Below are 26,589 nucleotides of genomic sequence, written 5' to 3' on the forward strand. Positions count from 1 at the left end.
TGATATTGCAGATAATATCAAATTATCTGCAATATGTGATAATGTACCATGAACATATCAGAAGTTTTTTCAAGAACAAGAATGATATAAATTTTCTTTGAAAAGTGAACATAAATTTAACGGTTTTAACTTTATTGTTATTTGAAGTATGAAAAAAAAGTAAAGTGTACACTACAAAAACCTAATGTAATTTAATGAGTTGTGGAGTGCAGAATAGAATGCCGTGGAGTACTTGCCTGGATGAATAATAGAGTGTGTAACTATAGCAATTAAGTAAGGTGAAAATGTGGATAAGATGATAGTAATAGTGGGTACAAATGACCTGAATGTTAATGTTTGAGATTATACATTAAATTTCTTGTAAACCAGTTCATGTTGCAATCTCAAGCATTAACTTTACCTATTCATTATCATATCTGGGTAACCACATGTTACCCAGAGCAGTTGGAAGAAGAGCATCAATAAGAAATGACATAATAGTTAGAAAAAAGAGAGCTGTATCAGAGAAGTGGACCACATTTGAACAAGAAAGAACATAAGCATCTGGAGAGATTGTTGTTTTCTAAGCAAGTGAGAGTGTTAGGGCAAGGAAAGAGTTGCCAGTGTGGATGGTAGCAGGATGATCTGGTGTGAATGGTCACTTGAGAGATGGGAGAATGTATGGTATATTGCTATCAAATGGAGTCCAGAGGGAATAATAATAGGTATAGAAATACTGATAATGCATCAATGTTTCTTTATAAAAATGCCAAGAACCTCAGGAATAAAGGAAATGAATTGGTGGTATTGATAGCCTCAGCCTATCCAAAGATTATTAAGATTAGTGAATATGGTTGACAGGGGATGATGTCCTGACAGTAATAGAATAATATGGCATATTTCAGCAGGATAAGAAAGACAAATGTGATAGTAGAGTATTACTTATGATATGTGAGTTGTATCTTCAAAGATTGAAGAATTTTGAGAGAAATGGCATTGATGGTGTTAAGAGCATGTGGTGTCAGGTGGTGGAGATGAACAGGACAGGATATTTAGTAGGATGTTGCTATAAGTTGGAAAATGCAGAGGGTAAGAGTAAGGAATGTTTAGACAATTGAGTTTGGCAAGTGCAAAATGAGTGATTGTCATTGAAGATTTTAACTACAGCATTATAATTTGAGAAGAAGAAACAGCATGCAGTAGTAAGAGAATGTAATTTCTGGAATTTTTAAGGGACAATTGATTTAGGCAACAAGTAATAAGAAACATCAAATTCAACAGTTTGGATTTGGTCCTAACATCAGAGGATCTGATTGCAACTTAGTTGTCTTCTCCCCCCCCCCCCTTACCCATTGGTGAGTGACCATGTGACTTGAAGGATGAATAGACATGCAGAAGTATCAAACAGAAAGGAATTTCTATGGAATTATAAGGCAGGTGATTACATTTATCTTAGAAACCAGCTTGGGGAAATTCCATGGATGGAAGAATTGGAAGAGAGAGATATTTATTAACAGAAATAGAAAGTTGTAAGTGAAAAAGAGAACATGATTTGGTGTAAAGTGGATGACTAATGTAATTCAGTGGGAACTGCAGGTGAAAAATAAGTTATGGAAAAAGTAGAAAGAGATGGGCAGAGGGCAGTTGCATGAGGATTAAGGACTCAGGCCAGGAAAGTAACTAGAATAGTAAGGGAGATAAAACTGGAATACCTGAATAGATTATCCCTGCAATCAAAAGAAGATCCTAAGGAATTCTTTCATTATGTGACCAGTAGAAGGAGAAATGGTTGTGGAAGAATGATATTGTTGGACAAAAATGAGAGTTAAGTGACTGATGCAGAAGTCATTGTGGAGTTGTTTAATGATCACCTTATTTGGGGTATTTCATTTTGGAAAAGTAAATTTTATTACTACAGGCATAAAGAGGATTAAAGATTTAATAGTATGGGATGTCAATAAGGCAGTGGGACTGAATAGGATTTTGCCACATGTTTAAGAGAATATGGTAAGGAACTGACTGTTCCATTGACTGGCTTTTCATTGAAGGTCTAGCTATGGGAAAGGTGCCCAAGGAGTGGATGGAGAGTAAGATACTGGTGGAATGGAAGTGTGAAACTATAGATCACCTTGTATTTCTTCTGTAATTGTTACGATTTGAGAGAATTTAGTGAGAAATCATATATGGCATTGGACAGACAAAAGCAAGGTTATCTATGAGGGGTCAACATGCATTTGTTAAAGGATTATCTTGTTTTAGTAATCTGATTGCCTTGCATGATAAAATAACAAAAGCAGTTATGGGAAAGGAAAGGAAAATTACAAACACATTTGACTCCGTCAAATGTCTTTGTAATTTTATTTATTTATTTATTTATTTATTTTGTTACAAAAGCATTTGACAGAGTGCCAAAACATGATAAGCTGATGTATAAGTTAATGCATGTGGATTTAGATATCATTTAGAGAATTGGATTGAAGTTTAGCTATCTGATAGATAACAGAAAGTTGCATAAGAGGGAGTTGTGTCAAGGTCACAAGTGGGCTTATACAGGGCATTGTACTGGGACCTGTAATGTTTAACCTTTATATCAATGACATTGTCAGATTGTAAGGGATTGAGGGGGCAATTAATTCAGCAGATTAATTCGGAGGAATGATATACCTTTTCATGTAGTGCTATCGTATTATTGTAAACTCCCCTGAGGGTACATGTTAGGAATTTTGAGTTGATGACACCCATACACCAATTTTGAATTCTGATACAGAACTGATGCACAGTTGCATATACTCTCATGGAGAGCTATGCCTAAATATTGTAAATGACTTTTTACTCTTCCCCCAAATTCTAAGCTCTAAAAAAGGCAAAGCAGAAAAACATCAGATTCTGTTCACCTTGAACAGTCTGGAAATTTACAACAGGCTATTTAAAAAAGAACTGTCAGCCAACTGTTATCAGACCTGATGACTTCCATTGTGCAATAGTGAAACTCCTGCCACCATTTTACATGGATCAACTGCTTCTGTCTTTTCAACAGAGTTTTCCGTGAGATGGCTGGAAGCCCTCCATAGGGAAGTCATTATTGCCTTCTCCAAGCTGCTGAGATCCAAAAATTATAACTTATTGTCCATTAGCTCTGATCAGCTGCTTATGAAAAATTTAAAATAAAAAAAGAGAGGATTTCTCATCTCTAAATCACAATACAGCTTCTAAAACCATCACTATTTGACCATCTAGTTATGCTGGAAACCTCCAGTAAACATACTTATCTAAATAAACCAAAAATAAAAATAAAATAAGTAACTACTATTGGTTTCCTTTGACATGCAAAAAATGTATAACACAGCATGGAGATTTGGTGTACTGAAAGAGACTCACATAAATATGATCATGAATATATTTTGAAGAAACCTTCCTCTCTTCTTATTCAAATCTTCCTTTCTGATCAAACTCCAAATTGAATTTTCTCTCTCTCTCTCTACTATTTATCCAAATCAAAGGAGTCCCACAAGATTCTGCATTAAGCATCACATTATTTGATATCACACTCAACTCAATAACAGACCAACTTTCTCCAGCAACAAGCAGTGCCCTCTACAAGAACGAATTTACTGTAATTATTCATTCGTGCAATATGAAGTTAATAGAAAAACAGCTCAAAGCTATATAACTGAGAGGATACCTCCACATAGCCTTCAAGGGAATGCGGAGAACTGACCAGGCTTCTGATCTAATGTCCAATCCTCACCTTTTCGTGGTGCACCCTGTTAGGTATCTACCTGGATACTGAATGGATGAGGATGGGCTGGCAATTTGTGATTTAGCCGACCAAATTGTATTCTTATTGGCTTAAACCAAAATTTCAAATGATGGTACAACATGACAAAATTTCATGCCTGCTGGGGCGTCGCCCGGTTAAACAAGCCCCCCTCATTGTTTTCGCTAGGGAACCACAGCAAAAAGTCAACTACTGGAACAAATTCTAAAACTTACCCCAACTCAACATCACCAGAATTAAAGATTGGTACTATCAACATAAGAAGCCTGAATGGCAAAGAAATGGAGCTAGCTGAGGAATTAGATAAGTACCAGATCGACATAATAGAGGTGACTGAAACAAAAAAGACAAAAACTGGTGAGATCTTTCTGAGCAATAAATACAAAATATTATATATTCAGGCAATGACAATCAAGGAAAAGAAGGAGTCATAGTATTCAATGCAAAATACGAGGCTAATCTTCTTGAATAGCAGTCAGTCTCAAGTAGAGTAATGTGGGCAAATATGAGAATGGGGAACTGAACAATGAGACTTATTTGTGCCTATGGTCCCACAGAAGGTTCTACTAAGGTAGAAGTGGAGGAATTTTTTGAGCCTTTAGAAAAAGCATCTGACACAATGAAAAAGGAAAAGTTGGTCCTTTGGGGATCTAAATAGCAGAGTAGGAAATGATTGTCAGACATACAAAAATATATTGGGAAAATTTGGAGAAAAGAGCAAAGCTAATAATAATGGCATATATTTGTTGGATTTCTGCTCAGGACATGGACTGGTTATTACTAACACCATGTTCCAACATAAAAATGTGCACAAATTCACATGGAGAGAAAAGGCAAGAAATAAGAAAAGTCTGATTGACTATGTTATTGTTGATAGTGATGTTTTCCCACTGGTGCAACACCAGAATGTACAGAGGATTTGAAATTATAAGTGATCACCATTTAGTCTTGATCAGGATAAAATTGAATTTCATATTGAAAAGAAGAACATGTAAGAAAGTTTTAAAGAGAATAAAAATTGAGCAGCTATCAGATGTGAACTATAGACTAAAATACACAAATATCATTCAAGAGAAAATGAGACAGTTTGAGAGCAAGAACCAAACCTTGGAGATTCAGTGCCAAGCTCTGAAGAAAACATTGACTGATTCAGCCAGAGAGGCATGTGGTGAGGTTGTACAAGGATAGAAAAATCAGAACTCCATGGTGGACACAGGAACTTAAAGAGGTAGTGAAGGAAAAGAAGAAAGCATTTCGAAAGTTCTTGGCAAATAAGTCAGCTTGTGCTCTTAGAGAATAGAGACAAATGTAACACTGCGTAAAACTAGCAAACAAAAGTCATGGGAGGATTTTGGCAAGAACATAGAAAATAAATATCAAGAAGATGGCAAGATATTCTGGAGGTTGTTGGAGTAGCTCAGAAATGGAGGAAAGAGTACTATAAAAGGAATTACAGATGATAAAGGTGACATGAAAACAGGAGAAAAAGATATCCTTGAAGTATGGAGTAATTACTTTGAAAAACTGCTAAATGAAACAAGCAGTGATGATAGCACAGTGGTAAAAAACACTGACCAGGCATGCATTCAGGAATACATATCCATATTTGAAGTAGAAAAAGCCATCAAAAGCCCAAAATGTGGAAAGTCAGCAGGAGTAGATGATATTCGACTAGAAATGCTCGAGTATGGAGGTATAAAAGTCGTACAGTGGCTGCACTGCATAGTTCAGTAAGCCTGGACAGAGGGACGAATTCCAGATGATTGGAGTAGAGCTCTCATAGTACCCATATATAAAATGGGAAATAAAACTGAATGTGAGAATTACAGAGGTATTTCTCTACTGAGTGTTCCTGGTAAGATATATGCAAGTTTACTTGAGAAACAGTTGAGAAGGATTGTGGAAGAGAAGCTTGGTAAAGAACAAGCTGGATTCAGGCCAATTAGAGGCTGTCAGGATCACATTTTCACTTTACGACAGATAGTTGAGAAATCATGGGCATATAACAAAGATCTGTATTTAAGTTTTGTAAATATGGAAAAGGCATATGACAAGGTGCCAAGAGAGAAGCTATTCCAAACCCTACAGTTATACGGTGTTAATGGGGCATTATATCAAGCAATACTTAGTCTTTATTTGAGTTAAAATTGAAGGAAGTACAGAAGATGGTTTAATGTTAAATCTGGTGTGAGACAAGGATATACATTATCCTTTCTGTTATTCATTATCTATATGGATCACATTATGAAGGGAAGTGGTATTAAACCTGATATCAAAATTGGAGATGCTAATCTCAGCTCTTTGCTTTATGGGATGATGTTATATTTCTAAATAAATCTGCTACAAGTCTGCAAGATTCCTTTGACTAAATTGAATAAGTGTTGTAATAGATATGGTATGAAGATCAGCATTAAAAAGACAAAGACAATGAAAATAGGCAGAAACATTGAAAATATCAACTGCATTGCAAATGGAGAACTTATAGAACAAGTAAAACATTTCAGCTATTTAGGCACAATTTTTAATGAAGATGGCAAATTAAATACAGAAATAGACAACAGAATTAGAAAGTTGGTATAGCAAGAAGTCAATGGAATAAATTTATATGGAATAAGAGAGAAATTAGCCAAAACACTAAATTAACTGTATACAAGACAGTATTCAAACCAATTTTAACTTATGGATATGAGAGCTGCGTTAGAAGTAAAACACTTGACCAAAGACTAGAGACCACAGATATGAGAGTCCTGAGAAAGATTAGGGCATTTACAGATGGCATTAATAGCAATATCATATTAAAAACGAGGATATTAGGAAAGAACTTGATATTGTCCACATTCAGGAATGCATTAGCAGAGCTAATCTCAGGTGGTATGGCCACTTAAACAGAATGGAAGATGAAAGTTTAGCAAAAGAAGTGTTCTCTGCCAGGTTGGCAGTAAAAAGACCCAGAGGACGGCCAAGATATAGGTGGATTGATACAGTAAAAAGTGCCTTAGAAGACAGAAATATAAAACCTGATAATATTGGAGTCTTGACATTTTACAGACTGATTTGGAGGAGAATTGTAGATAGGAAGTTAGTAATTATGTACATTTTTCATGTAGTGCTATCATATCCTGTATCCCTTGAGGGTATATATCAGGAATTTGATGATGATGATAGAAAAACAGCTGCATCAAGCCATTGACCATGTTTCCACCTGGGCACTTACAAATGGGTTTAAATTCCAATCATAGAAGGTCATTTGCATTCACTTTTGCCATAAATACAATCTCGATCCCAGACTTCTTCATCCCAATCCAGAAGAAAGACTAGGTTAAACAGTAATCCCAATTGCAAGAGAGCAAAGTTCTTGGGGTTCATTTTTGATAGAATGTTAATTTTCTTACACTACATATGCCAACTACAAGATTAATGTCAGAGAGCGGTGAAGATCCTTTGCATCCTGTCTTCCACCTCTCGGGGGTGCAGAAAAGAGCAGTTTTAATGATGGATTAGATCCAACCACTGAAGCATACAATCTCTTGCAGATGAAATGATGGGTCCCAATTGTATGTTTCTGTAGTTGGATCCAATCCTCCCTCTGCCCATTAAAATGCCCTTTTAGAACATTGCCTGTTCCTGGTGTTTATGTGAATGAATAAATAAATCACCACTCTTCTTTTGAGATCAGCAGCTGTCATTGCAATATGCACTTGTAAGTCAAATTTAAAAGTATTTGCTGTCTCATGCAGACAAGAATTTTTGTCTATATTCTATATTGAGAAACCTTTGGCAGACTAACATATGTATGTCAGACTGCTTAACACTCTTTTGGAATTTGTATAAAAGAATTACTATATCACTATAGTGCATAAATTCAGAGAGCATATTGCAAATTTTTTTTTTTGATGTTGAAAGTTTATTTTTCTTTTTCCTTTTTTCCTTTTCCCAGTCCTGAAGATACTTTCAGGCGCAAACTTTGTTTGCTCACACTTGGATAAAGGATTAAACTAATTTTATTATTATACTCTAACCAAGTGAAAAATAAACTTTAAACATCTTTCTCTAAATCCAGAGTAATTTATTAAAAAAGGGTGGCACACCATTTGGCAATTCCTATAGGTAGAGATGACCTGCTAATGCTTCTGCCTGGTATCTCCACTTGGGCCTGGCTCCCACTGAAGAGACCTCAATAAAGGTCGAAACTAGTCTGGGTAGTGGCCCTTCCCTTAAAGCATAACATTAGACATATCCGCAAGGAGATGTGTTTTGCATTATAGGAGATACTGAGATAGGAGTGTTGGTAGCTTGCTCCACCTTTGCAATGAGTTGCCCTGGTGTTGTATCACCACACCCCAGTCCTGAAGATACTTTCAGGCGCAAACTTTGTTTGCTCACACTTGGATAAAGGATTAAACTAATTTTATTATTATACTCTAACCAATCGAAAAATAAACTTTCAACATCTTTAAATCCAGAGTAATTTATTAAAAAAGGTTGGCACACCATTTGGCAATTCCAATAGGTAGAGATGACCTGCTAATGCTTCTGCCTGGTATCTCCACTTGGGCCTGGCTCCTACTGAAGAGACCTCAATAAAGGTCGAAACTAGTCTGGGTAGTGGCCCTTCCCTTAATGCATAACATTAGACATATCCGCAAGGAGATGTGCTTTGCATTATAGGAGATACTGAGATAGGAGTGTTGGTATCTTGCTCCACCTTTGCAATGAGTTGCCCTGGTGTTGTATCACCTTACCCCAGTCCTGAAGATACTTTCAGGCGCAAACTTTGTTTGCTCACACTTGGATAAAGGATTAAACTAATTTTATTAGCATATTGCAAAGGTGGTGAAGGTAACCTAGAGGATTGCTGCAATACCGAGAAGGATGCTGACCTGCAGAGATAAAAGAGTTATCATTCCGTTGTATAAGACCCTGATCAGACCACACTTGGGCATTTGTTCTCAAAATTGGTCCCCGGGATTTGAAGGGGACAAATTAACTGTGGTTATTTTGTCTCCCTTTTCATTCAGTGATAATTCACTGTAATTACAGTGCCAACTATAGTACGTTCCTAAATAACAACAAGTGAGATCATACACGCTCCATGCATGTATTATACATGCGTACAATACATGCATGTATTGTATGCACTCTGTTCTTTGTCTAATATAATTGGAATCGGTTGATTATAGTTTGTAACAGTTTTTTACTTTTTAGTGCCTTACATCAGTTATGTACCCTGAAGATGCCAACAGCCTTAGTTGGTGAAACTAATTGTTATAACATAGTTGTTTATTATATGTACTTGATCAATATAGTCCCATTAGAAGTCATTCCAGAGCTTTATGGTCAAGAAAATTAAATGTTTTTTAACATATAATAAATTTAGTTTAATCCTTTATCCAAGTAAGCAAACAAAGTTTGTGCCTGAAGTATCTTCAGGACTCAATGCATAGTATTATACATGTCTGCAAGAAGATGTGCTTTGCATTATGAGAGATACTAAGACAAGGAGTGTTGAGAGCTTGGTCCACCTTTACCATGAGTTATCTCAGTCCTGAAGATACTTCAGGTGCAAACTTTGTTTGCTTACACTTGGATAAAGGATTAAACTAAATTTATTATAGTCTAGCCAAGTGAAAAAAACTTCCAACAGCCTTTAAGTAACTTAAATGTTTCTATCATATCACCCCTTTTTTATGTATCAGTCAGCTTTTGCAATCCATAAATCCTCAGTCTGTCCTCATAAAGAGCATTTCACAGGCAACTCACCATCTTGATCATTCACTTCTGGACCTCTCTACTACTTCCTCATCCCCAAGAAAACCAGGTGACCAGACCTGAGTACACTAATCCAGATGAGGATGTATCAAGACATAAAGAGGTATGATAATTTTCTTATCTCTGCTTGTTGGAGTGTTCTTCAATAACCATGTAATTCTGTGCACTACCGTGGCAACTTTGTCAATATACCCTCTAAACTTCAACTCTCTATCTACTACTACCATCTAGTTTCCTGGAGTACAGTTCTATCAGTGTAGTATGCAGCTTGTATTTATCCCAAAATGCGTAACTTTACACTTTTCCACATCAAATTGACATCCATTATGTTTTGCCCATACTAAGCCTATTTAAATCATTCTGCTAGCTTTCTACATCACCTTGATTAGCTATTACCTTACCCAATTCTGCTTCATCAGCAAACAACTGAATATTTCCTTTCAGATTATTTCCTATATCATTATGTACAAATTAAACAGCAGTAGTCCAATCACAGAGTCTTGTGGCACCCCACTGGTCACCTACCTGTGGGGGTGCCACATATATTACTCCATATATACCTCCATATATTACTGTTTGCTATCTGTCCATCAGCCGTGCTTTTTTGCATAATACATGTTCCTGTATTTCTGTCAAACAATTTTGCAAAATACAGCAGAATGTACATGCAAAGCAGAGTTCTCTGATTTTATACTTTTATATAGATGGTTAAAAATCAGAGTTATGTAGTGGGATCTGCAGCTCTCTTTCAGACAGCAGATTCTGCTAAAATATAGCAACAGTTATACAGCTATGTTCTAAAGGACTGCATGCAATTAAATGCTTGCATTTAATTACATAAAATTGAAACACCACCAAAGATGCATTATTTACAATAATTCATTAAATGTTCTACCCAGTGCTCTCATGGATAGAACATTCAAATAATGAGGCTCCAGCTGGACATTTGCCTATGTTGGATCGTAGGTCATGTTAAGATTAACTGAAGTGAGGCTGCAGAAACTACAGCCAGGTGAGCTTGTCCCTTAGGATACCAACATCTGTCTGTCTGTGTGAATACAGACAGATCATAAGACAAAAATTAATATCCCAGTGGCAAAATTCATGAAATAGAAAGAGATCAACGACAACACACTATACCAAATAAAGCCTGTAATTAAATTCTGGCAGTACAATCTGTGGAGGTTTCCTGTATAAGAAGTCATTCTTGCTCAGCTCCACAAAAGTAACATGTATCTCACACATACTCATTTATCAATCATTCATCACATTTTATCATACTTCCCTAATTTTTCTTATAAGTTCAGCCTTCTGTCTGAAACATAATTCTCACTCTCAGGATTTTATCACTCGTAAATATATCTGCTGTTTTGAAATTTTTTTAACAAACTAACTTAGATAATCTTGTTTGAAATATATCAATTTGTAGATATCATATTACAGATTAAAAAAATTTCGAGTGTATATACACTTACATTTTTATATACAAAATATTTTTTACAAGGGGTGGAAGGAGGACAAGATTGTGTCACTTCATAAAGGAGGTGATAGAACTCAAGCATCAAACTATAGGCCTATCTGTGTGTGTCAGATGTTGTAGTTAAGTTGTTGGAGAAGCTTGTGAGAACTAGGATTCAGAATTGGGTTGACAACAATAGTATTATCTTTCATGGACAGCATGGATTTGCTAAATGGAGGTCATGTTTTAGTAATCTGCTTACTTATTACAATAAGGTGAGTGCTTCCATGGACAGAGGAGAAGGATACACAGTACTATACTTAAATTTTGCAAAGGCTTTTGATAGATCACTGCATAAGTTGATAGTCAAACTGGAGTGGATGGGGTTGGATATTAGATTGGTACATTGGATTGGAGACTGGCTGTCTGATAGATATCAGCAAGTTGTGTATGGGGGAGCGATATTCAGGAAAAGGAAAGTTACTAGTGATGTCCTCAAGTGATTTCCCACTTGGTTAGGCTATAATAAATTATTTTTTAATAAATATAATAAAAAATAATTTATGATAGTCTAAAACTTCCAACATCTTTCTTTAAATCCAGAGTAATTTAATTTATTTATTTATTGTTTCATATGGAGTTTTCTCCCCCGTCCCTATTGGGGCAAGTTGAGCCCCCCTCATTGGAGGTTAAGTATTTATGGCTGTAGATCCGTGTGTTCATGTTGCCGGTTTGTCTGCTTGTGGGATGAAAAACCCCAGATAAACTGGGGGAAAAACCCTGTTGACCACGCCCAAGACCGGATAACTTGGCTATGGCTGAGGAAGATCCTTAAGCTCCTCACGTCGGTGATGAGAATCGAACCCAGAACACTCCTTCCCCAGGCATATGGTTGCGAAGTGCATAGCCACTAGGCTAACCGCGCGGACAGTAATTTAATAATAAGGTGAGACACCTCTTGGTAAAGTCATATTTACCTATATGAGTTCTCTATTGCTTCTGCCTTAGTATCACCACCTCTGGTGACGAGACCTCAACAAAGGTCGAAACCGGTCTCGGTAGTAGCCCTTCCTTTAATGCATAGCATTATACATGTCTGCAAGGAGATGTGCTTTGCATTATGGGAGATTCTAAGACAAGGAATGATGAGAGCTTGGTCCACCTTTACCACAAGTTGCCTCAGTTCTGAAGATACTTCAGGTGCAAACTTTGTTTGCTTACACTTGGATAAAGGATTAAACTAAATTTATTATAGAACCATAGTAATCCAGGATCCTAAATCTAACATAACAATTGTCATGTTAAATTAAGACATCATTTTACTGTAACAAAACTATGTATATGAAAGAATGTTTTTCTGATGTTGTCTTAAATGAATATAGCTTTGATGTAGTTAATATATTTAATTTAATTTATTTATTGTGATTTTATTTTATTTTTATTAGAGGTCAGACCAGTAGAATAACCGTTGATCAACTCATTGTCTCTTCAGCATATTATGTGAAATGTAATTTAGCTTGTCTCTGTATATATATATATGTGTGTACTCCAGATGACTTTAATATTATTATTATTATTACCCAAGACCTCATGTAGTCAAAGACTCATCTGGGAGGTCCTTTTCTCTCACACACACACACACACACACACACACACACACACAGCTCATCATACCATGCTTTGAACACATACAAACTCCCTGCAGACACCACACTCTCAGGCAAGGCATTCCAATCATTTACAACTCTGCATGAAAAAATCCTGACTCTCACTCCCCTACTCACACCTTCTTTATACAGTTTCCAGGGATGACCTCTGGTTCTCCCCCAATCTTGCACAATTTTCTGTAGAACTTCTCCACCATTGATCCTGTAACAATCCCTTACCAACTTTTAGGTCTCTATCATATCTCCCCTCTTCCTCTTGTCCATCAGACTCTGCAAATTGCATCTCCTCAATCTTTCCTCATACTCGACATTCCAGAGGTCAGAAACTACCTTAGTCAGTCGCCTTTGGACCCTTTTCAACATCTCTTTATCCTTTTGAAAACCAGGTGACCAAATCTAGGCACAATAGTCCATGTGTGGCCTAATCAAAGCCTTATACAACGGAACAAGAGTCTCCCTACTTCTACACGTTCAGAAGCCTTTGTGTTGTCTTCAGAATTTTGGCTATGTGTCCCCTAAATTTCAGCTCCTTATCCACTATCACCCCCAGATCTCTTATTTCTTCCACTTCCAACAATGTATCCTCACCAAGCATAAATTCTGCATCCCATCTTTGTTTTCCAAATTTTAAAACCTTACATTTTGCAACATTGAACTCACATCCCCATTTCCATGCCCAATCACTCAATTTTTTCAAGTCTTCTTGCAAGGTCACAACATCCTCACTACTCTTCATGGTTCATCCCAACTTTGCATCATCTGCAAACAACTGAATATCTCCATCTAAATCTTCAGCTATATCATTAACATACAACTTAAACAGTAATGGCCCTAAAACAGATCCCTGAGGCACTCTGCTAGTGACTTTCCTTTTCCTCGACATCGCTCCCCCATACACAACTTGTTGATACCTATCAGACAGCCAATCTCCAATCCAATGCACCAATCTAATATCCAACCCCATCTGCTCCATTTTGACTATCAATTTATCATGAGGTACTTTATCAAAAGCCTTTGCAAAATCCAAGTATATCACTGTGTATCCTTCTCTTCTGTCCAAGGAAGCAGTCACTTTATTGTAGATTACTAAAACATGACCTCCCTTTAGCAAATCCATGCTGTCCATCAAAGATGATACTATTGTTATTGATATCATTAACATACAAGTTAAACAGTAATGGCCCTAAAACAGATCCCTGAGGCACTCTGCTAGTGACTTTCCTTTTCCTTGACATCGCTCCCCCATACACAACTTGTTGATACCTATCAGTCAGCCAATCTCCAATCCAATGCACCAATCTAATATCCAACCCCATCTGCTCCATTTTGACTATCAATTTATCATGAGGTTCTTTATCAAAAGCCTTTGCAAAATCCAAGTATATCACTGTGTATCCTTCTCCTCTGTCCAAGAAAGCAGTCACTTTATTGTAATAAGTAAGTAGATTACTAAAACATGACCTCCCTTTAGCAAATCCATGCTGTCCATCAAAGATGATACTATTGTTGTCAACCCAACTCTGGATCCTAGTTCTCACAAGCTTCTCCAACAACTTAAGCACAACACCTGACACACAGATAGGCCTATAGTTTAATGCTTGAGTTCAATCACCTCCTTTATGAAGTGGCACAATCTTGCCCTCCTTAGGGACTTGACTGAGTGCAAGACTCGTATTAAAAAAATATGTCAAGACAGGTGTCAACTCCCTGGCACATTCCTTCAGAATACGTAGCGATATATTATCAAGTCCCACAACCTTATTAACATCTAGTTTACTCAACTCCCCATACACCTCTTGCTTACTTACAGTCAGTCTCTCCTCCTCATCATCTACTGCTCTCAATCTCTCCATGAAGTCACATTCACAAGTTTGAAAGACCTATGTGAACTGCTCATTAAGTATCTCTACCACACATTCTGCAACAGCTGTCTTTATATCATTTTCTCCAATCCATGTCATTCTTACATAATCATTCTTTCTTTTGCTGGCTACATATCGAAAGACCTCCTTAGGATTCTTTTTTGGCTTCATTAGCTAACTGCTGTTCATACCTCTCTTTAGCTACCCTCACCAACCAAGTCATCCTCCTTGCTTGGTCTTTGTAGACCTCATGGAATTGGTTATTTCCACTTCGCTTATGCTGCCACCACAGTGCCCTCTTTCTCTGTATCGAATCCTTAATCTCTTTATTCATCCATCTCACACCTACTTTATTTAACCTTCTTCTCTTTTCCAGCTAACTCCTCATTCCATGTTACATCCACAAGCTGTCTCCTGTGCTCTTCATAATCACCCCCTTCCCTTGTATTTCCACATGTACCTATTTCTCACAGAGGTCCTCACACTGCTGGCAACCACCCAGGTAATCATCACCTTGTAGTCACTCTCACCAATTGGTGGATGATTTGACACTTTATTTATAATTACATCCTCTGATGAGATGACCAAATCCAAGACCCTCAATCCTCGCATGCCCTCTGTTACATACTGTCTGAAGTAGTTATCCCTCAAAAACTCAAGAAACTCGTTTTCTTTACTTCCAGTTGCTATCTCATCATTCCAGTCTATAATTAAAATCACCCATAACGAATTAAAATGCCATAATTAAAATCACCCATAATGATCACTCTCTTCTTATTTGCTTATCTAATTTGATTATACATTTCATTATCACCACCACCCACATTTCCTGGTCTATAACAACATTCCACCAAGTATTTGATTCCATTCACCTCTATCTCACACCATACTGCCTCAAAACCACTGGCACTATTTCCCTCTTGCATCTCTACTTTGTATGGACATAATCTTTCTCTATCATCAATAGCACTCCCCCTCCCTTTTTACCCTTTCTATCCTCACGAAACATATCATACCCTTCCATCTCTATTCCTGTCAGGATGTCGTCCTCTTTCAACCATGTCTCACTTATTCCGACAATCTTTGGGTGAACAGACACAATTAATGCAACCATTTCGTCTGCCTTGTTTCTTATACTTCTAGCATTTGTATACAAACACAACAGCTCATTTCTGGATCTACAGTAGTTCCACTGATACCACCCACTCGATGTGATCTCTCAATGCTCGACTGGGGTCATTTCCCTTTCTGGTTATTCATTTTAAAACCCTTTTCAATTCCAACTGTGTCCTCTTGATCCCAGGTCATCCCATTCCTTTCTACATATGCTCTCACCTCCTTTCGGAGCATCCACCTTTCTCATGCTGTGTACCCCCCCCCCCCTGTTCGCCCTGAGCCTCCCCATTTTCCTGTTTCTCTTGCACACCCATTCTCTCATTTTCTATACTCATACCACTCACTTCCTCATTCATAACGACCTCTTCAATCTCTCCTATCTTACTCTCCTGCTCTTCCACATCACTTCCCACTTGATCTGATTTATTCTCTCTCACTCTACTCACTTTTCTACTTTCCAGCAGCAGTCTCTCCAAGCGACTCACACCATAACCACTCAAATGCAGCCCATCGTTCCCATACAGCTCACTCATTAACAAACTGCACTCCCGTCTCCTCACACATTTCAGCCAGCATATCATTCATAATCCTTGCTCTCTGCCTCATCTCCTCACCACAGTCATACCTAGGCAACACGCTGACCACCTTTCCTGTCACACTATTCTCTTTTATCCTTCTAAGCAGCCTCCTGATTTCCATTCTAATGCTCTATTTGTCTTCTTTCAAATCATTCATACCGATTAAAACCATTAACTCCGTTGCTCGCTCCCTCCTCATATCCAATGCCTCAATCATTCTACTCATTTTACCACCTGGAAAACATACCCTTATGCATCTTATCATCCAGCACACCTTTAATAAAGGAGTCACCATACAACGCCACTCACTCATCTTTCGTTAACTCTTTCGTGCCATCATGATTTGTTTTAATATTTTTTACCCGAATTTTCTTAGTTTCATTCCTCGTCCATTTCATCTCTTTCCTCATCCAATCCAATTCAACTTCCGAATCTCGCGTCACATTCGCTCTATCATTCAATCTTTCAATCACTTTCACTCTCATTCATCCTTCTGTGCTTCCGTACATTCTGTCCACCGTGTGTCCAACTTTCGCTATCATTCATTTTTTCGATTTTTTCCACTTTCGATTCCTTCATCATGCTGTTTCCAGTTTCATTCGTTCTCTCAATTTCGTTTCCTTCCACCACTCCAGCCATTTTCGATTCCTGCATCACGCCGTTTCCGGTTTCATTCGTTCTCTCAATTTTGTTTCCTTCCTCCTCTCTCGCCTCACTTTCGTCCTTTTTAACATCCGTTACGGATTTTATATTACTCATTTTCTTTTTTACTGATTTTTTTAACATTCTTTCACCTCTCTTTCACACCGTCCTTCTCTTTTGAACGTGCACTCATTTTCCCCGCGACATTCTCGCTACTAGCACTTTCTGTCATCAATTTCATATTTGCATTCATCATTTCCTCATTCAGGTCACTTCACACACACCCTCCTTCCATTTGTCCTAAACATCCACAAATCGTTTATGTAATCGAAAGAATACATATAGCACATCTCACACTTAACGAAACGACTGAAGTCTAAATTAAAATCATGGAATGACAAAGCCGCCGCAATATTTTCTGCCGGTACTGCCCTAAGGTCTAATAATAACGAATTCATAATTATTTCTGTAATTATGCTATAAAACTCTGTAGTACAACAATCACACCATCAAATCAAAGAAAACAATCAACAAATTAACAAAAATCGCAGATCTTTCAGGAGCTTTCTAACAGCACGTTATTTCACCAGATAGCCTCAAATCCCCGTTTTCGATTGAATTAACCATTCAATGATTAATATGAAGGTCGAAATGTTGGGAAATTAAAATAATTATTTATAACACGGTTGTAGAGTGCATAATTTGTGTGAAATGAATGCTGATCTCCATGTAACACTAAAGGAAGGATTAGCTATCATACCTTGGCAACACAACTCTACCTCTCAAACTTTTCCACTTCACTATCTCTACCAACATCCAAATCTTTTGCTGCCTCATTTATGCTTCCTCTGAAAACATTTGTTCCAACAAAAATAGTCAATTTTTCTGCATTTCTCTCCTCTCCACAGTCTCTCTCTCATGTCATGTAATTCTCCCTCTCAAACTTTCAACACATGCTCTATACAAACATCCTTTACCATAGATTCCCCACACAATACTATTCAATCTCTCCACCCATCCCCTATTCTGTTTTTCAGCCTTCTGCTGTCATCATTCATATCCAGTTCTTTCATTGCAACTTCCCTCTTTCACTGTCAACAACAATCTCTTCTCTAAATGTGCTGTCTCATTCTGCACCTACATTAATTCATTCCTCAACCCCACTAATTCACTACATCTCTTTCTTTATAGATGTCCTCCATCATGAGTTCTTCCTCCAAATTCACTGTGGATCTCTTCTCTCCTTCTTTCAGTTCTGACCACATTTTTATCCAAGTCTCCTTTTCTAGTTTGTTCTCCTCCCAGCCAGTCTTAGCCTCATACCCTATGGTACTACAGTTGTTCCAACTGGGATAACCTTTCGAATTTTTGTCTCTTTTCATGGTCAGATTACTGTTTTTGCTCTCCTGATCCAAGCATTGCACTGAACTGATATCTGAAATAATCCTCACTAGAACAAGAGCCTTCATTTCCCCATTTTGCTGCAAATTCCCCAACTTTTTCCAAGATCTAGTTTTTTAAAAAATATACCTCTGCAATCAATGATAAAAATGCATGAATCAGCAATGTCTTAAATCAAAACTCCTGCTTCTCATTCTGCTTACACTGTAGCTTGAAACAAATGTTAAAAAGTTATCATTGATTCCAAAGCATACTTCATAAGAACAAAATGCAATCAGTTTGCCTCCTGATCAGCTGGCAGCCAAACCTCCTGCACACTCGCTAAGGCAGTTGGATATAACTTCTGCCTTCTTTGTTCCCATCTCGCATCCTCATGGTACTATGGTAATCATTCCCAAGAATAAGCTCTGAAACCAAAAATAAACTTCTTGATATCAGTATTTATTTTCCTCCAACTCTCATTTAGATGACCAAGGCAAACCACCTCCTGTACTACCACAAACTGTCCATTGCATGCTACCCCCGATCCTGAAGGACATTTGGAAAATCCTGATTAATCTTGATACTAATAAAGCTTCTGGGCCAGATGGTATTCCTCCAGCTGTGCTCAAAACTTGTGCTCCAGAATTAAAACTCATCCCATATTGCCTACATAAGCTATCATATTCATCTGTCATCTACTCGGTAGCATGGAATGCATGCCTTTATCTTCAGCCTGTACACAAAAAGAGAGACAAAAATCAGTCATCAAACTATCATCCCATTCCTCTCACCTCAGTACACTCAAAAGCAATGGAGATCATCAATAACCATCTTCTTCACTACCTTGGAACTCATCAGTCAATAAGGGATCACCAATATGGATTCTACCATTCTTATTCTACAGCAGACCTCCTTACTTATGTTAACCACCTTTCACCACAAGCAATGGAAACATTTGGAAAAATCCATGTAATCCCTCTCGATATTTCAGAAGCATTTGATCCTGTCTGACATCAAGCTCTCCTGAATAGGCTACCATCTTATGGGTACACTCCATTGCTTTATGATTGGATTGCTGAATCAATGCTGCATCCCCCCCAACGTTCTATACTCTCATTCATTCATTTCCTCCTTTACATCAGTGACCTTCTCTCTCTCTCTGACCTCAAACAATATTCATAGTTTTGCTGATGACTGTACTCTTTATTCCTCTTCCTCATTTGAGAACCCCTGTAGTACTAAAATGTACTAATGCTTAAATACTGATCTCCTCACCTTTCTTTAATGGGGTTAAGACAGCTTGTTACATTTCAATGCTGTGAAAGCTCGGGCCTGTCTTATTATCCACAAGAATGATTCTACTTCACTCCCATTTACTTTTGATAATTTTTCAATATGTTTTTAAGATCAGCTTTCTCTTCTTGTGTTGGTTGTCACATCCAGCTTATCTTGGCACAAACGTATTACCTCCATAACTGCCTCAGACTCTAAAAAACTTAAGTGGTCTTTTTCATTCAAAACATTACTTCTCTTATGCTAAATTTTTAACACTTTATAATAAATTTAGTTTAATCCTTTATCCAAGTGTCAGCAAACAAAGTTTGTGCATGAAGTATCTTCAGGACTGAGGCAACTCGTGGTAAAGGTGGACCAAGCTCTCATCACTCCTTGTCTTAGTATCTCCCATAATCCAAAGCACATCTCCTTGGGGAGATGTATAATGCTATGCATTAAGGGAAGGGCCACTACCCAGACCAGTTTCGACCTTTGTTGAGGTCTCTCAGTGGGAGCCAGACCCAGAGGTGGTGATACCAAGGTGGAACCAATGAAGAAGTGCACTTTTACCACGAGTTGCCAAAAGGTGTCTCACCTTATTATTAAATTACTCTGGATTTAGAGAAAGATGTTGGAAATTTTTTCTTTTTTTTTTTTTTCTTCCATTAACTTCTCCATTGCTTCCACCTTGGTATCACCACTTCTGGGTGTGGCTCCCACTGATGAGACCTCAATAAAGGTCGAAACCAGTCTGGGTAGTGGCCCTTCCCTTAATGCATAGCATTATACATCTCCCCAAGGAGATGTGCTTTGCATTATGGGAGATACTAAGACAAGGAGTGATGAGAGCTTGGTCCACCTTTACCACGAGTTGCCTCAGTCCTGAAGATCCTTCAGGCACAAACTTTGTTTGCTTACACTTGGATAAAGGATTAAACTAAATTTATTATTATCTAACCAAGTGGGAAAAAAAAACTTGTAACACTTTAGATTTCTCAGATCCAAATTAATCTCAGAATATTCTTCTCACATTTAGATTGGTGCATCTAAAAGCTCCCTAAGAATTCTTTATGGTATACAGAAGATGATGATCTTCTCATTAGGTGGCCCCTCTCTCACAGATTCCTTTCATTTGCTTTCCCATAGATACTCTGTTTCTGCACCACCTATTCTGTGGAGCAGTTTCTGTACTATGCTAGTTCAGCAGAGCAGTGCCCACTCTCATGGGCTCTGCTTTGTTGAACTGACCACTTCCACTCCTCCACTTTCTTCTAATCATGTAAGAACCAGAGCAGCCACTGGAAAACACTTATGCACTCTTCAACTCCAGACATATTGAACAAACTTCCTTCATTCCATTCACCTGATTTCTTTGGAACAATCTCTTACATACTGTTTTTCCCAGTGAGTACAGCCTCCAACTCTTTAAGAGGTATATCATTAGATTACTTCTTTCTCCATAATCACTTATCCACACATGGAACTGTTGTGGATCTTTGTTACCTTTCATTGTGTGGGTGATTTCTGTTTTTTTTTTCTTTTTTTATTTTAAACAGCTTCATTGCTTCCTTTCCTTTCTTACTGTTTCTTTCCCCCCCCCACACACACACACACTCCTATATCATTCATCCCTTACTATTATACCATATTCAGTCTGTCTGTCTTGCTTACAATTATCATTCATGTTACTTCTGCACTCTTCTTGTTACGAACAAGATCACTTGATTTCTACCACTCACACAATATCCTTTTACCTTAATTTTCTTGCTCATTAGGTAATTACTCATTTTCCTTGATATATTCTCATTCACTACAATTGCAGTCATTCTATATTCACCCTCAATCATTGATATTTCATTGCCCATCAACACCACATTCAAATTGTATTCTGAAACACACACTGCTATCTTATTTAAACAGCCACAGCTTACCCACATATTCTAATGAATATATATAACACATTCACTAAAGAATTAAAATCAAATGCATGAAAAAAAAAAAAAAACATTAATACACTAAAATTGACATAAATTAAAAAACTTACTAAAAATAATCTACAATTAGATATGTGTTAGAGCCATTCCTTTAGTATCATTTCTTATAAGTAAACACCACACAAATTCAGATTATTATTATTCAGGCCTCCAAGGAGTCAAAAGACTCATCGAGGGAGGTCCTTTCTAAGACATAAAGTCTGTCAAGACTCATCGAGGGGAGGTCCCCCCCTGAGAAACACAAAGTTTATCATACCACTCCTTAAACCCACTGACCGTTCTCGCTCCCACCACTCCATCAGGCAATGCATTCCACGGCTCAACCACCCTCCACACAAAGAAACCACTCCTTACCCTCTTGCTCACAGTTTCCTTTCGTAACTTCCAGGGATGGCCTCTTGTCATCACTCCTTCCCGCTGATCAACCAAGCCAAAGAACTCCCCAGTGTCAACCCTGTAACCACCTCTCAACAGTTTAAAAGTCTCAATCATATCACCTCTCCTTCTTCTATCCACCAAACTCTGCAGTCCACATTCTCTCAGCCGATCCTCATAACTATCCTTGTACAGTCCTGAAACCATCTTTGTCATCCGTCTTTGTATCCTTTCCACAGTTAATTTATCCCCTTCAAATCCTGGGGACCAAATCTAAGAACAATAATCCAAGTGTGGTCTGATCAGAGAATTATACAACGGAATGATAACCCTCTTATCTCTGCAGCTCAGTATCCATCTCATAATTGCAGCAATCCTCTGTGTTACCTTCACCACCTTTGCAATATGTCCCATAAACTTCAGGTTTCTATCAATCATCAACCGCAGATCTCTTGTCTCCCCAACTTCCTCCAGTATAACTCCTCCCATAGGGTATGCAGCATCACATCGATGTTTCCCCAAACCTCAAGACCTTACATTTTGCTGCATTAAACCGACAACCCCCATTCATTTGCCCATCTATCTAGCTTATTTAAATCCTCTTGCAGGGCTACCACATCTGCACTATTACTAATAATCCTTCCAAGCTTCGCATCATCCGCAAACAACTGAATATCCCCCTGCAATCCACTGGCTATGTCATTGATATAAAGGTTAAACAATATAGGTCCTAGTACTGAGCCCTGTGGGACCCCACTTGTAACCCTCTGCCTCCTGGAAACTGCTCCACCATACACAACTCTCTGATACCTATCAGACAGCCAATCCTGAATCCAGTTGACCAATCTGACATCCAGACCCATGTGCTGCAACTTAAATATCAGCTTATCATGTGGCACCCTGTCAAATGCCTTCGCCAAGTATAAGAAAATTGCAGTATATGCCTTTCCCTCATCTAATGCTCTTGTAACTTTATTATAAAAGGCTAGCATATTGCTAAAACAAGAGCGTCCTTTCACAAATCCATGTTGATTCTCACAGATAACATTACCCTCATCTGCCCAATGCTGTACACGGTCCCTCACTACTTTCTCCAAGATCTTAACAACTACTGATGACACACAGACTGGCCTATAATTAGACACTTCCAGTCTGTTACCACCCTTATGCAATGGCACTATCTTACCTTCCTTCCATTCCCTGGGCACCTTTGCCAAAGCCAGACTTTCATTGAAAAGCCACGTTAAAGGTATTGTCAATTCCCTAGCACATTCTCTCAAAACTCGTGGCGAAATACCATCCAGTCCCACAGCTTTACTGACATCCAGAGTACTCAGTATCTGAAACACACTCTCCTCCTGTACTTCCAGACCTCGTACCAGTCCTATTCCTCTAGCATTAAAACTGACTCCTCCAGGATGAAATACTCCAATAAAGTGTTCATTGAACAATTCCACTATGTCCTCTGCATCAGTCACTCTATTCCCATTTTTATCCCACAATATCATTCTTCCACAGTCATTTCTCCTCCTACTGGCCACATAGCTAAAAAATTCCCTAGGATTTTCTTTGGATCTTAGGGCCAATCTCCTCTCATATTCCAGTTTCGCTTTCCTTACCACACGAGTCACTCTTCTGGCCTGTGTCTTATATTCCTCATGCATATCTTCACCTGTCTCCTTATATCTCTTCCATAGCCTCTTTTTCGCATGCAATTCCTGTTTAATATTGTTTGTCATCCACTTTACTCCAAATTGCGGCCTCTTCTTCACTCGTGGTATACAACTTACCATTGCTGATAACAAATATTCTTTCACAATTTCCCACGCACTGGTGATATCCCGGCCTTCCAATTCCTCCCTCCATGAAACTTCCTGAAGTTGACGTCTAAGACTATTATAATCACCTGCCTTATAATTCCACATAAGTTCCCGTCTCTTTGATACTCCTGCATGTCTATTCATTTTCCAAGTCAAAACCATATGGTCACTCTCTCCAACTGGTGGGAGAGACGTCAACTCAGTTATTATCAACTCTTCTGATGCTATAACTAAATCCAAAATTTTTGAACCTCTTGTTCCCTCTGTTACATGTTGCCTAAGACATTTGTCCCTCAAGAATTCTAGAAATTCCATTCCCCTATTGTTACATGCATCTTCCTCTCTCCAATTTATACTACTGAAGTTAAAATCTCCCATAACAATCATTCTTCTTGCACTTGCCAAACTTAGCTGTCTAAACATCTCCTGGTCCCCATCCTCTGTGCTCCTGGGTCTGTAGCAACACCCCACTAAATATCCTGTCTTGCCTACCTCTACCTCACACCATACGCTCTCAAAATCATTTGTCTCACTACCTTCCAAATTCTCCACTCTTAGAGGACATAGGTCATCACTTATCATAAGCAGCACCCCACCACCACGCTTTCCCCTCCTATCCTGGCGAAAAATGCTATACCCAGTGACTTCTATTCCTGTTTTTATATCCCCTTCTGTCAACCACGTCTCAGTGATCGCAATAATTTTTGGCCAGGCTGATGCTATCTGCGCCACCAATTCCTCTCCCTTATTCCGGATACTCCTGGCATTAGTATACAGCATATAAATGCCATTGTTTCTATACCCAGCATTATCCCTTCTAGACTCCACTGGGCTCAGTCTTACCTGACATTGTCTCCCTTCTCCCAAGTATCCATTCCCACAAGAGGCCACCCCTGCTATCATCCTCCCTGGGACATACTGACTCGTTCAGAACAGCAATCTCTCCAGATGCCTACGTCCTTCCTCATTCAAATGTAAGCAGTCTCTTTCATATGATTCCTCTCTTTCCTCAAACGCACTCCAAGCATCGACATATACCAGTCCTCTTTTGTCACACATTCTCGCTATTATGCCATTCAATATCACTGCTCTTCTGCTCAGCTCATCATTATCATACCTAGGCAACACTCACACTATTTTTCCTCTCTCTGTCTTCTTCCATACAGCCTCAAGCAAAAATCTCATATCTCTTGCTGCCCAACTTATATTACCACTCAAGTCATTCGTTCCTACCATCACAATCATCTCATCCACCCTTTTACCTCTCTTAATTGCCATAGCCACCCTTTCTATTGTTCTTCCTGGCTAACACTCCTCACGCATCCTATCTTGAACACCACGGATCATTGAGTCACCATACATTATACCTCTTACCATTCCATCGCTCCTATTGTTTCCATTCTCTCCTCTTCTTTCATTCCCATACCTCTCTCTTCTACTGTTTCCATTCTCTCCTCTTCTAGCACTCCCATACATCTCTCTCATTCCCTCTCTCCTACTGTTTCCATTTTCTCCACTTCTAGCACTTCCATATCCCTCTCTCATTCTGTCTCTCCTACTACTGTTTCCATCCGCTCGTCTTCTAGCATTCCCATACCTCTCTCTCATTCCATCTCTCCTACCGTTTCCATTCTCTCCTCTTCTAGCACTTCCATATCTCTCTCTCATTCCGTCTCTCCTACTGTTTCCATCCTCTCGTCTGCTAGCATTCCCATACCTCTCTCTCATTCCCTCTCTTCTACTGTTTCCAATCTCTCCTCTTCTAGCACCCCCATACCTCTCACTCATACTCCCTAAATTCTCTCTCTCTCCTACTCTGATTCGCCTTGCATTCATCTCTTCCATTCTCCTAATCTTATCTTTCATACTTCTGCTCTCATTCACTAGACATCTGAAGGTGAGTTAACATGTCTCATATAGTGGTGGCAGAGTTTCCCCCTCCCAGAAACTCAGTTTTCATCCTGTAAAACAAAAATGGCAGCATGCTTAGAAAAACATATGCAATTTATTTATTTATCTGCATAGAAGACAATGCAGATACTCTGATTGTATCTGCATTGTCTTCTATGTATAGAACTGAAAGCAGAAATGATTGAGTTCTTTCATTTCCATCTTCAGTTCTGTGGATATGATAGTAAGTGAATAAGGATTTTTTTTTTTAATTTTAATATCTTATAATTAATTTCTTGAAATGAAGTACAAGATATACTTTTTTGGGGGGGGGGGGGATTATGTCATTTAAATTATATATGTATATTTTTTTTTCATAGCAGTGCAACCAGATGAAAGATCGAGTAGCAGAATACATAAGCAAAACAAGACAAACTACCAATCAAAATCTTAGTTATGCAGCAAAAGAGGACATCTTATTAGAAGGTAGCACAAGTGAAAATTGTTATCAGTTCTATGTTTTTCCAAAATTACGTGATATATTTCTTACTCTTTTTGATATGGCACAAAGACAAATGATGGGAAAGGGATTTCCTACATAGTGTTCATATTTTTATTGCAATCTAAATTGATATACCTTGAGAAGTTTTAACTATCATTTTTTTTTGGAAATTTGTAAGTTTTTTCACCTAGTTACCACTTGTGTCATATATATATGTCATATATTATAGCCAATAAAGAGACTTGATTAACATTTTATTGATTTGAGGGCTGGTTATAGGTAGAAGTTTGCAAACTATATAAATGTGTGCTATGCATCTACATTAGGAAATGTGAAAATCTTAGCTGGATTACACAAGCTAATACAAAACTCAGTGTGTAAAAAAAATAAAATAAAAGTAGGATTCATGTCAGAAGGCAATTCAATAAATCATCAATGATTAGACTCACTCTCAATGTGTGAGTTTTTTTATTGCTTATTTTTTTTAATGATCGCACACA

The 26,589-nt window shown here is 38.1% G+C and overlaps 1 protein-coding gene across 1 annotated transcript in view; it reads left to right on the forward strand.

Annotated features, from left to right (window-relative positions):
* The window catches only part of Vps13B (vacuolar protein sorting 13B), a 1,316,993-nt gene extending 1,290,647 nt beyond the window's left edge, over nt 1-26,346 (forward strand). Inside the window, exon 50 of the mRNA XM_090406926.1 lies at nt 25,968-26,346. Within this exon, the coding sequence (XP_090263052.1) occupies nt 25,968-26,189 (222 nt within the window). The 3' untranslated portion in view covers nt 26,190-26,346. The remainder of the gene's footprint in view (nt 1-25,967) is intronic.
* The last annotated feature ends 243 nt before the right edge of the window (nt 26,347-26,589 follow it).

This window comes from Typopeltis vanoorti, chromosome 17 (assembly GCF_054136105.1).
Source record: "Typopeltis vanoorti isolate ZY-2024b chromosome 17, IOZ_Tvanoo_1.0, whole genome shotgun sequence".
Taxonomy (NCBI): domain Eukaryota; kingdom Metazoa; phylum Arthropoda; class Arachnida; order Uropygi; family Thelyphonidae; genus Typopeltis; species Typopeltis vanoorti.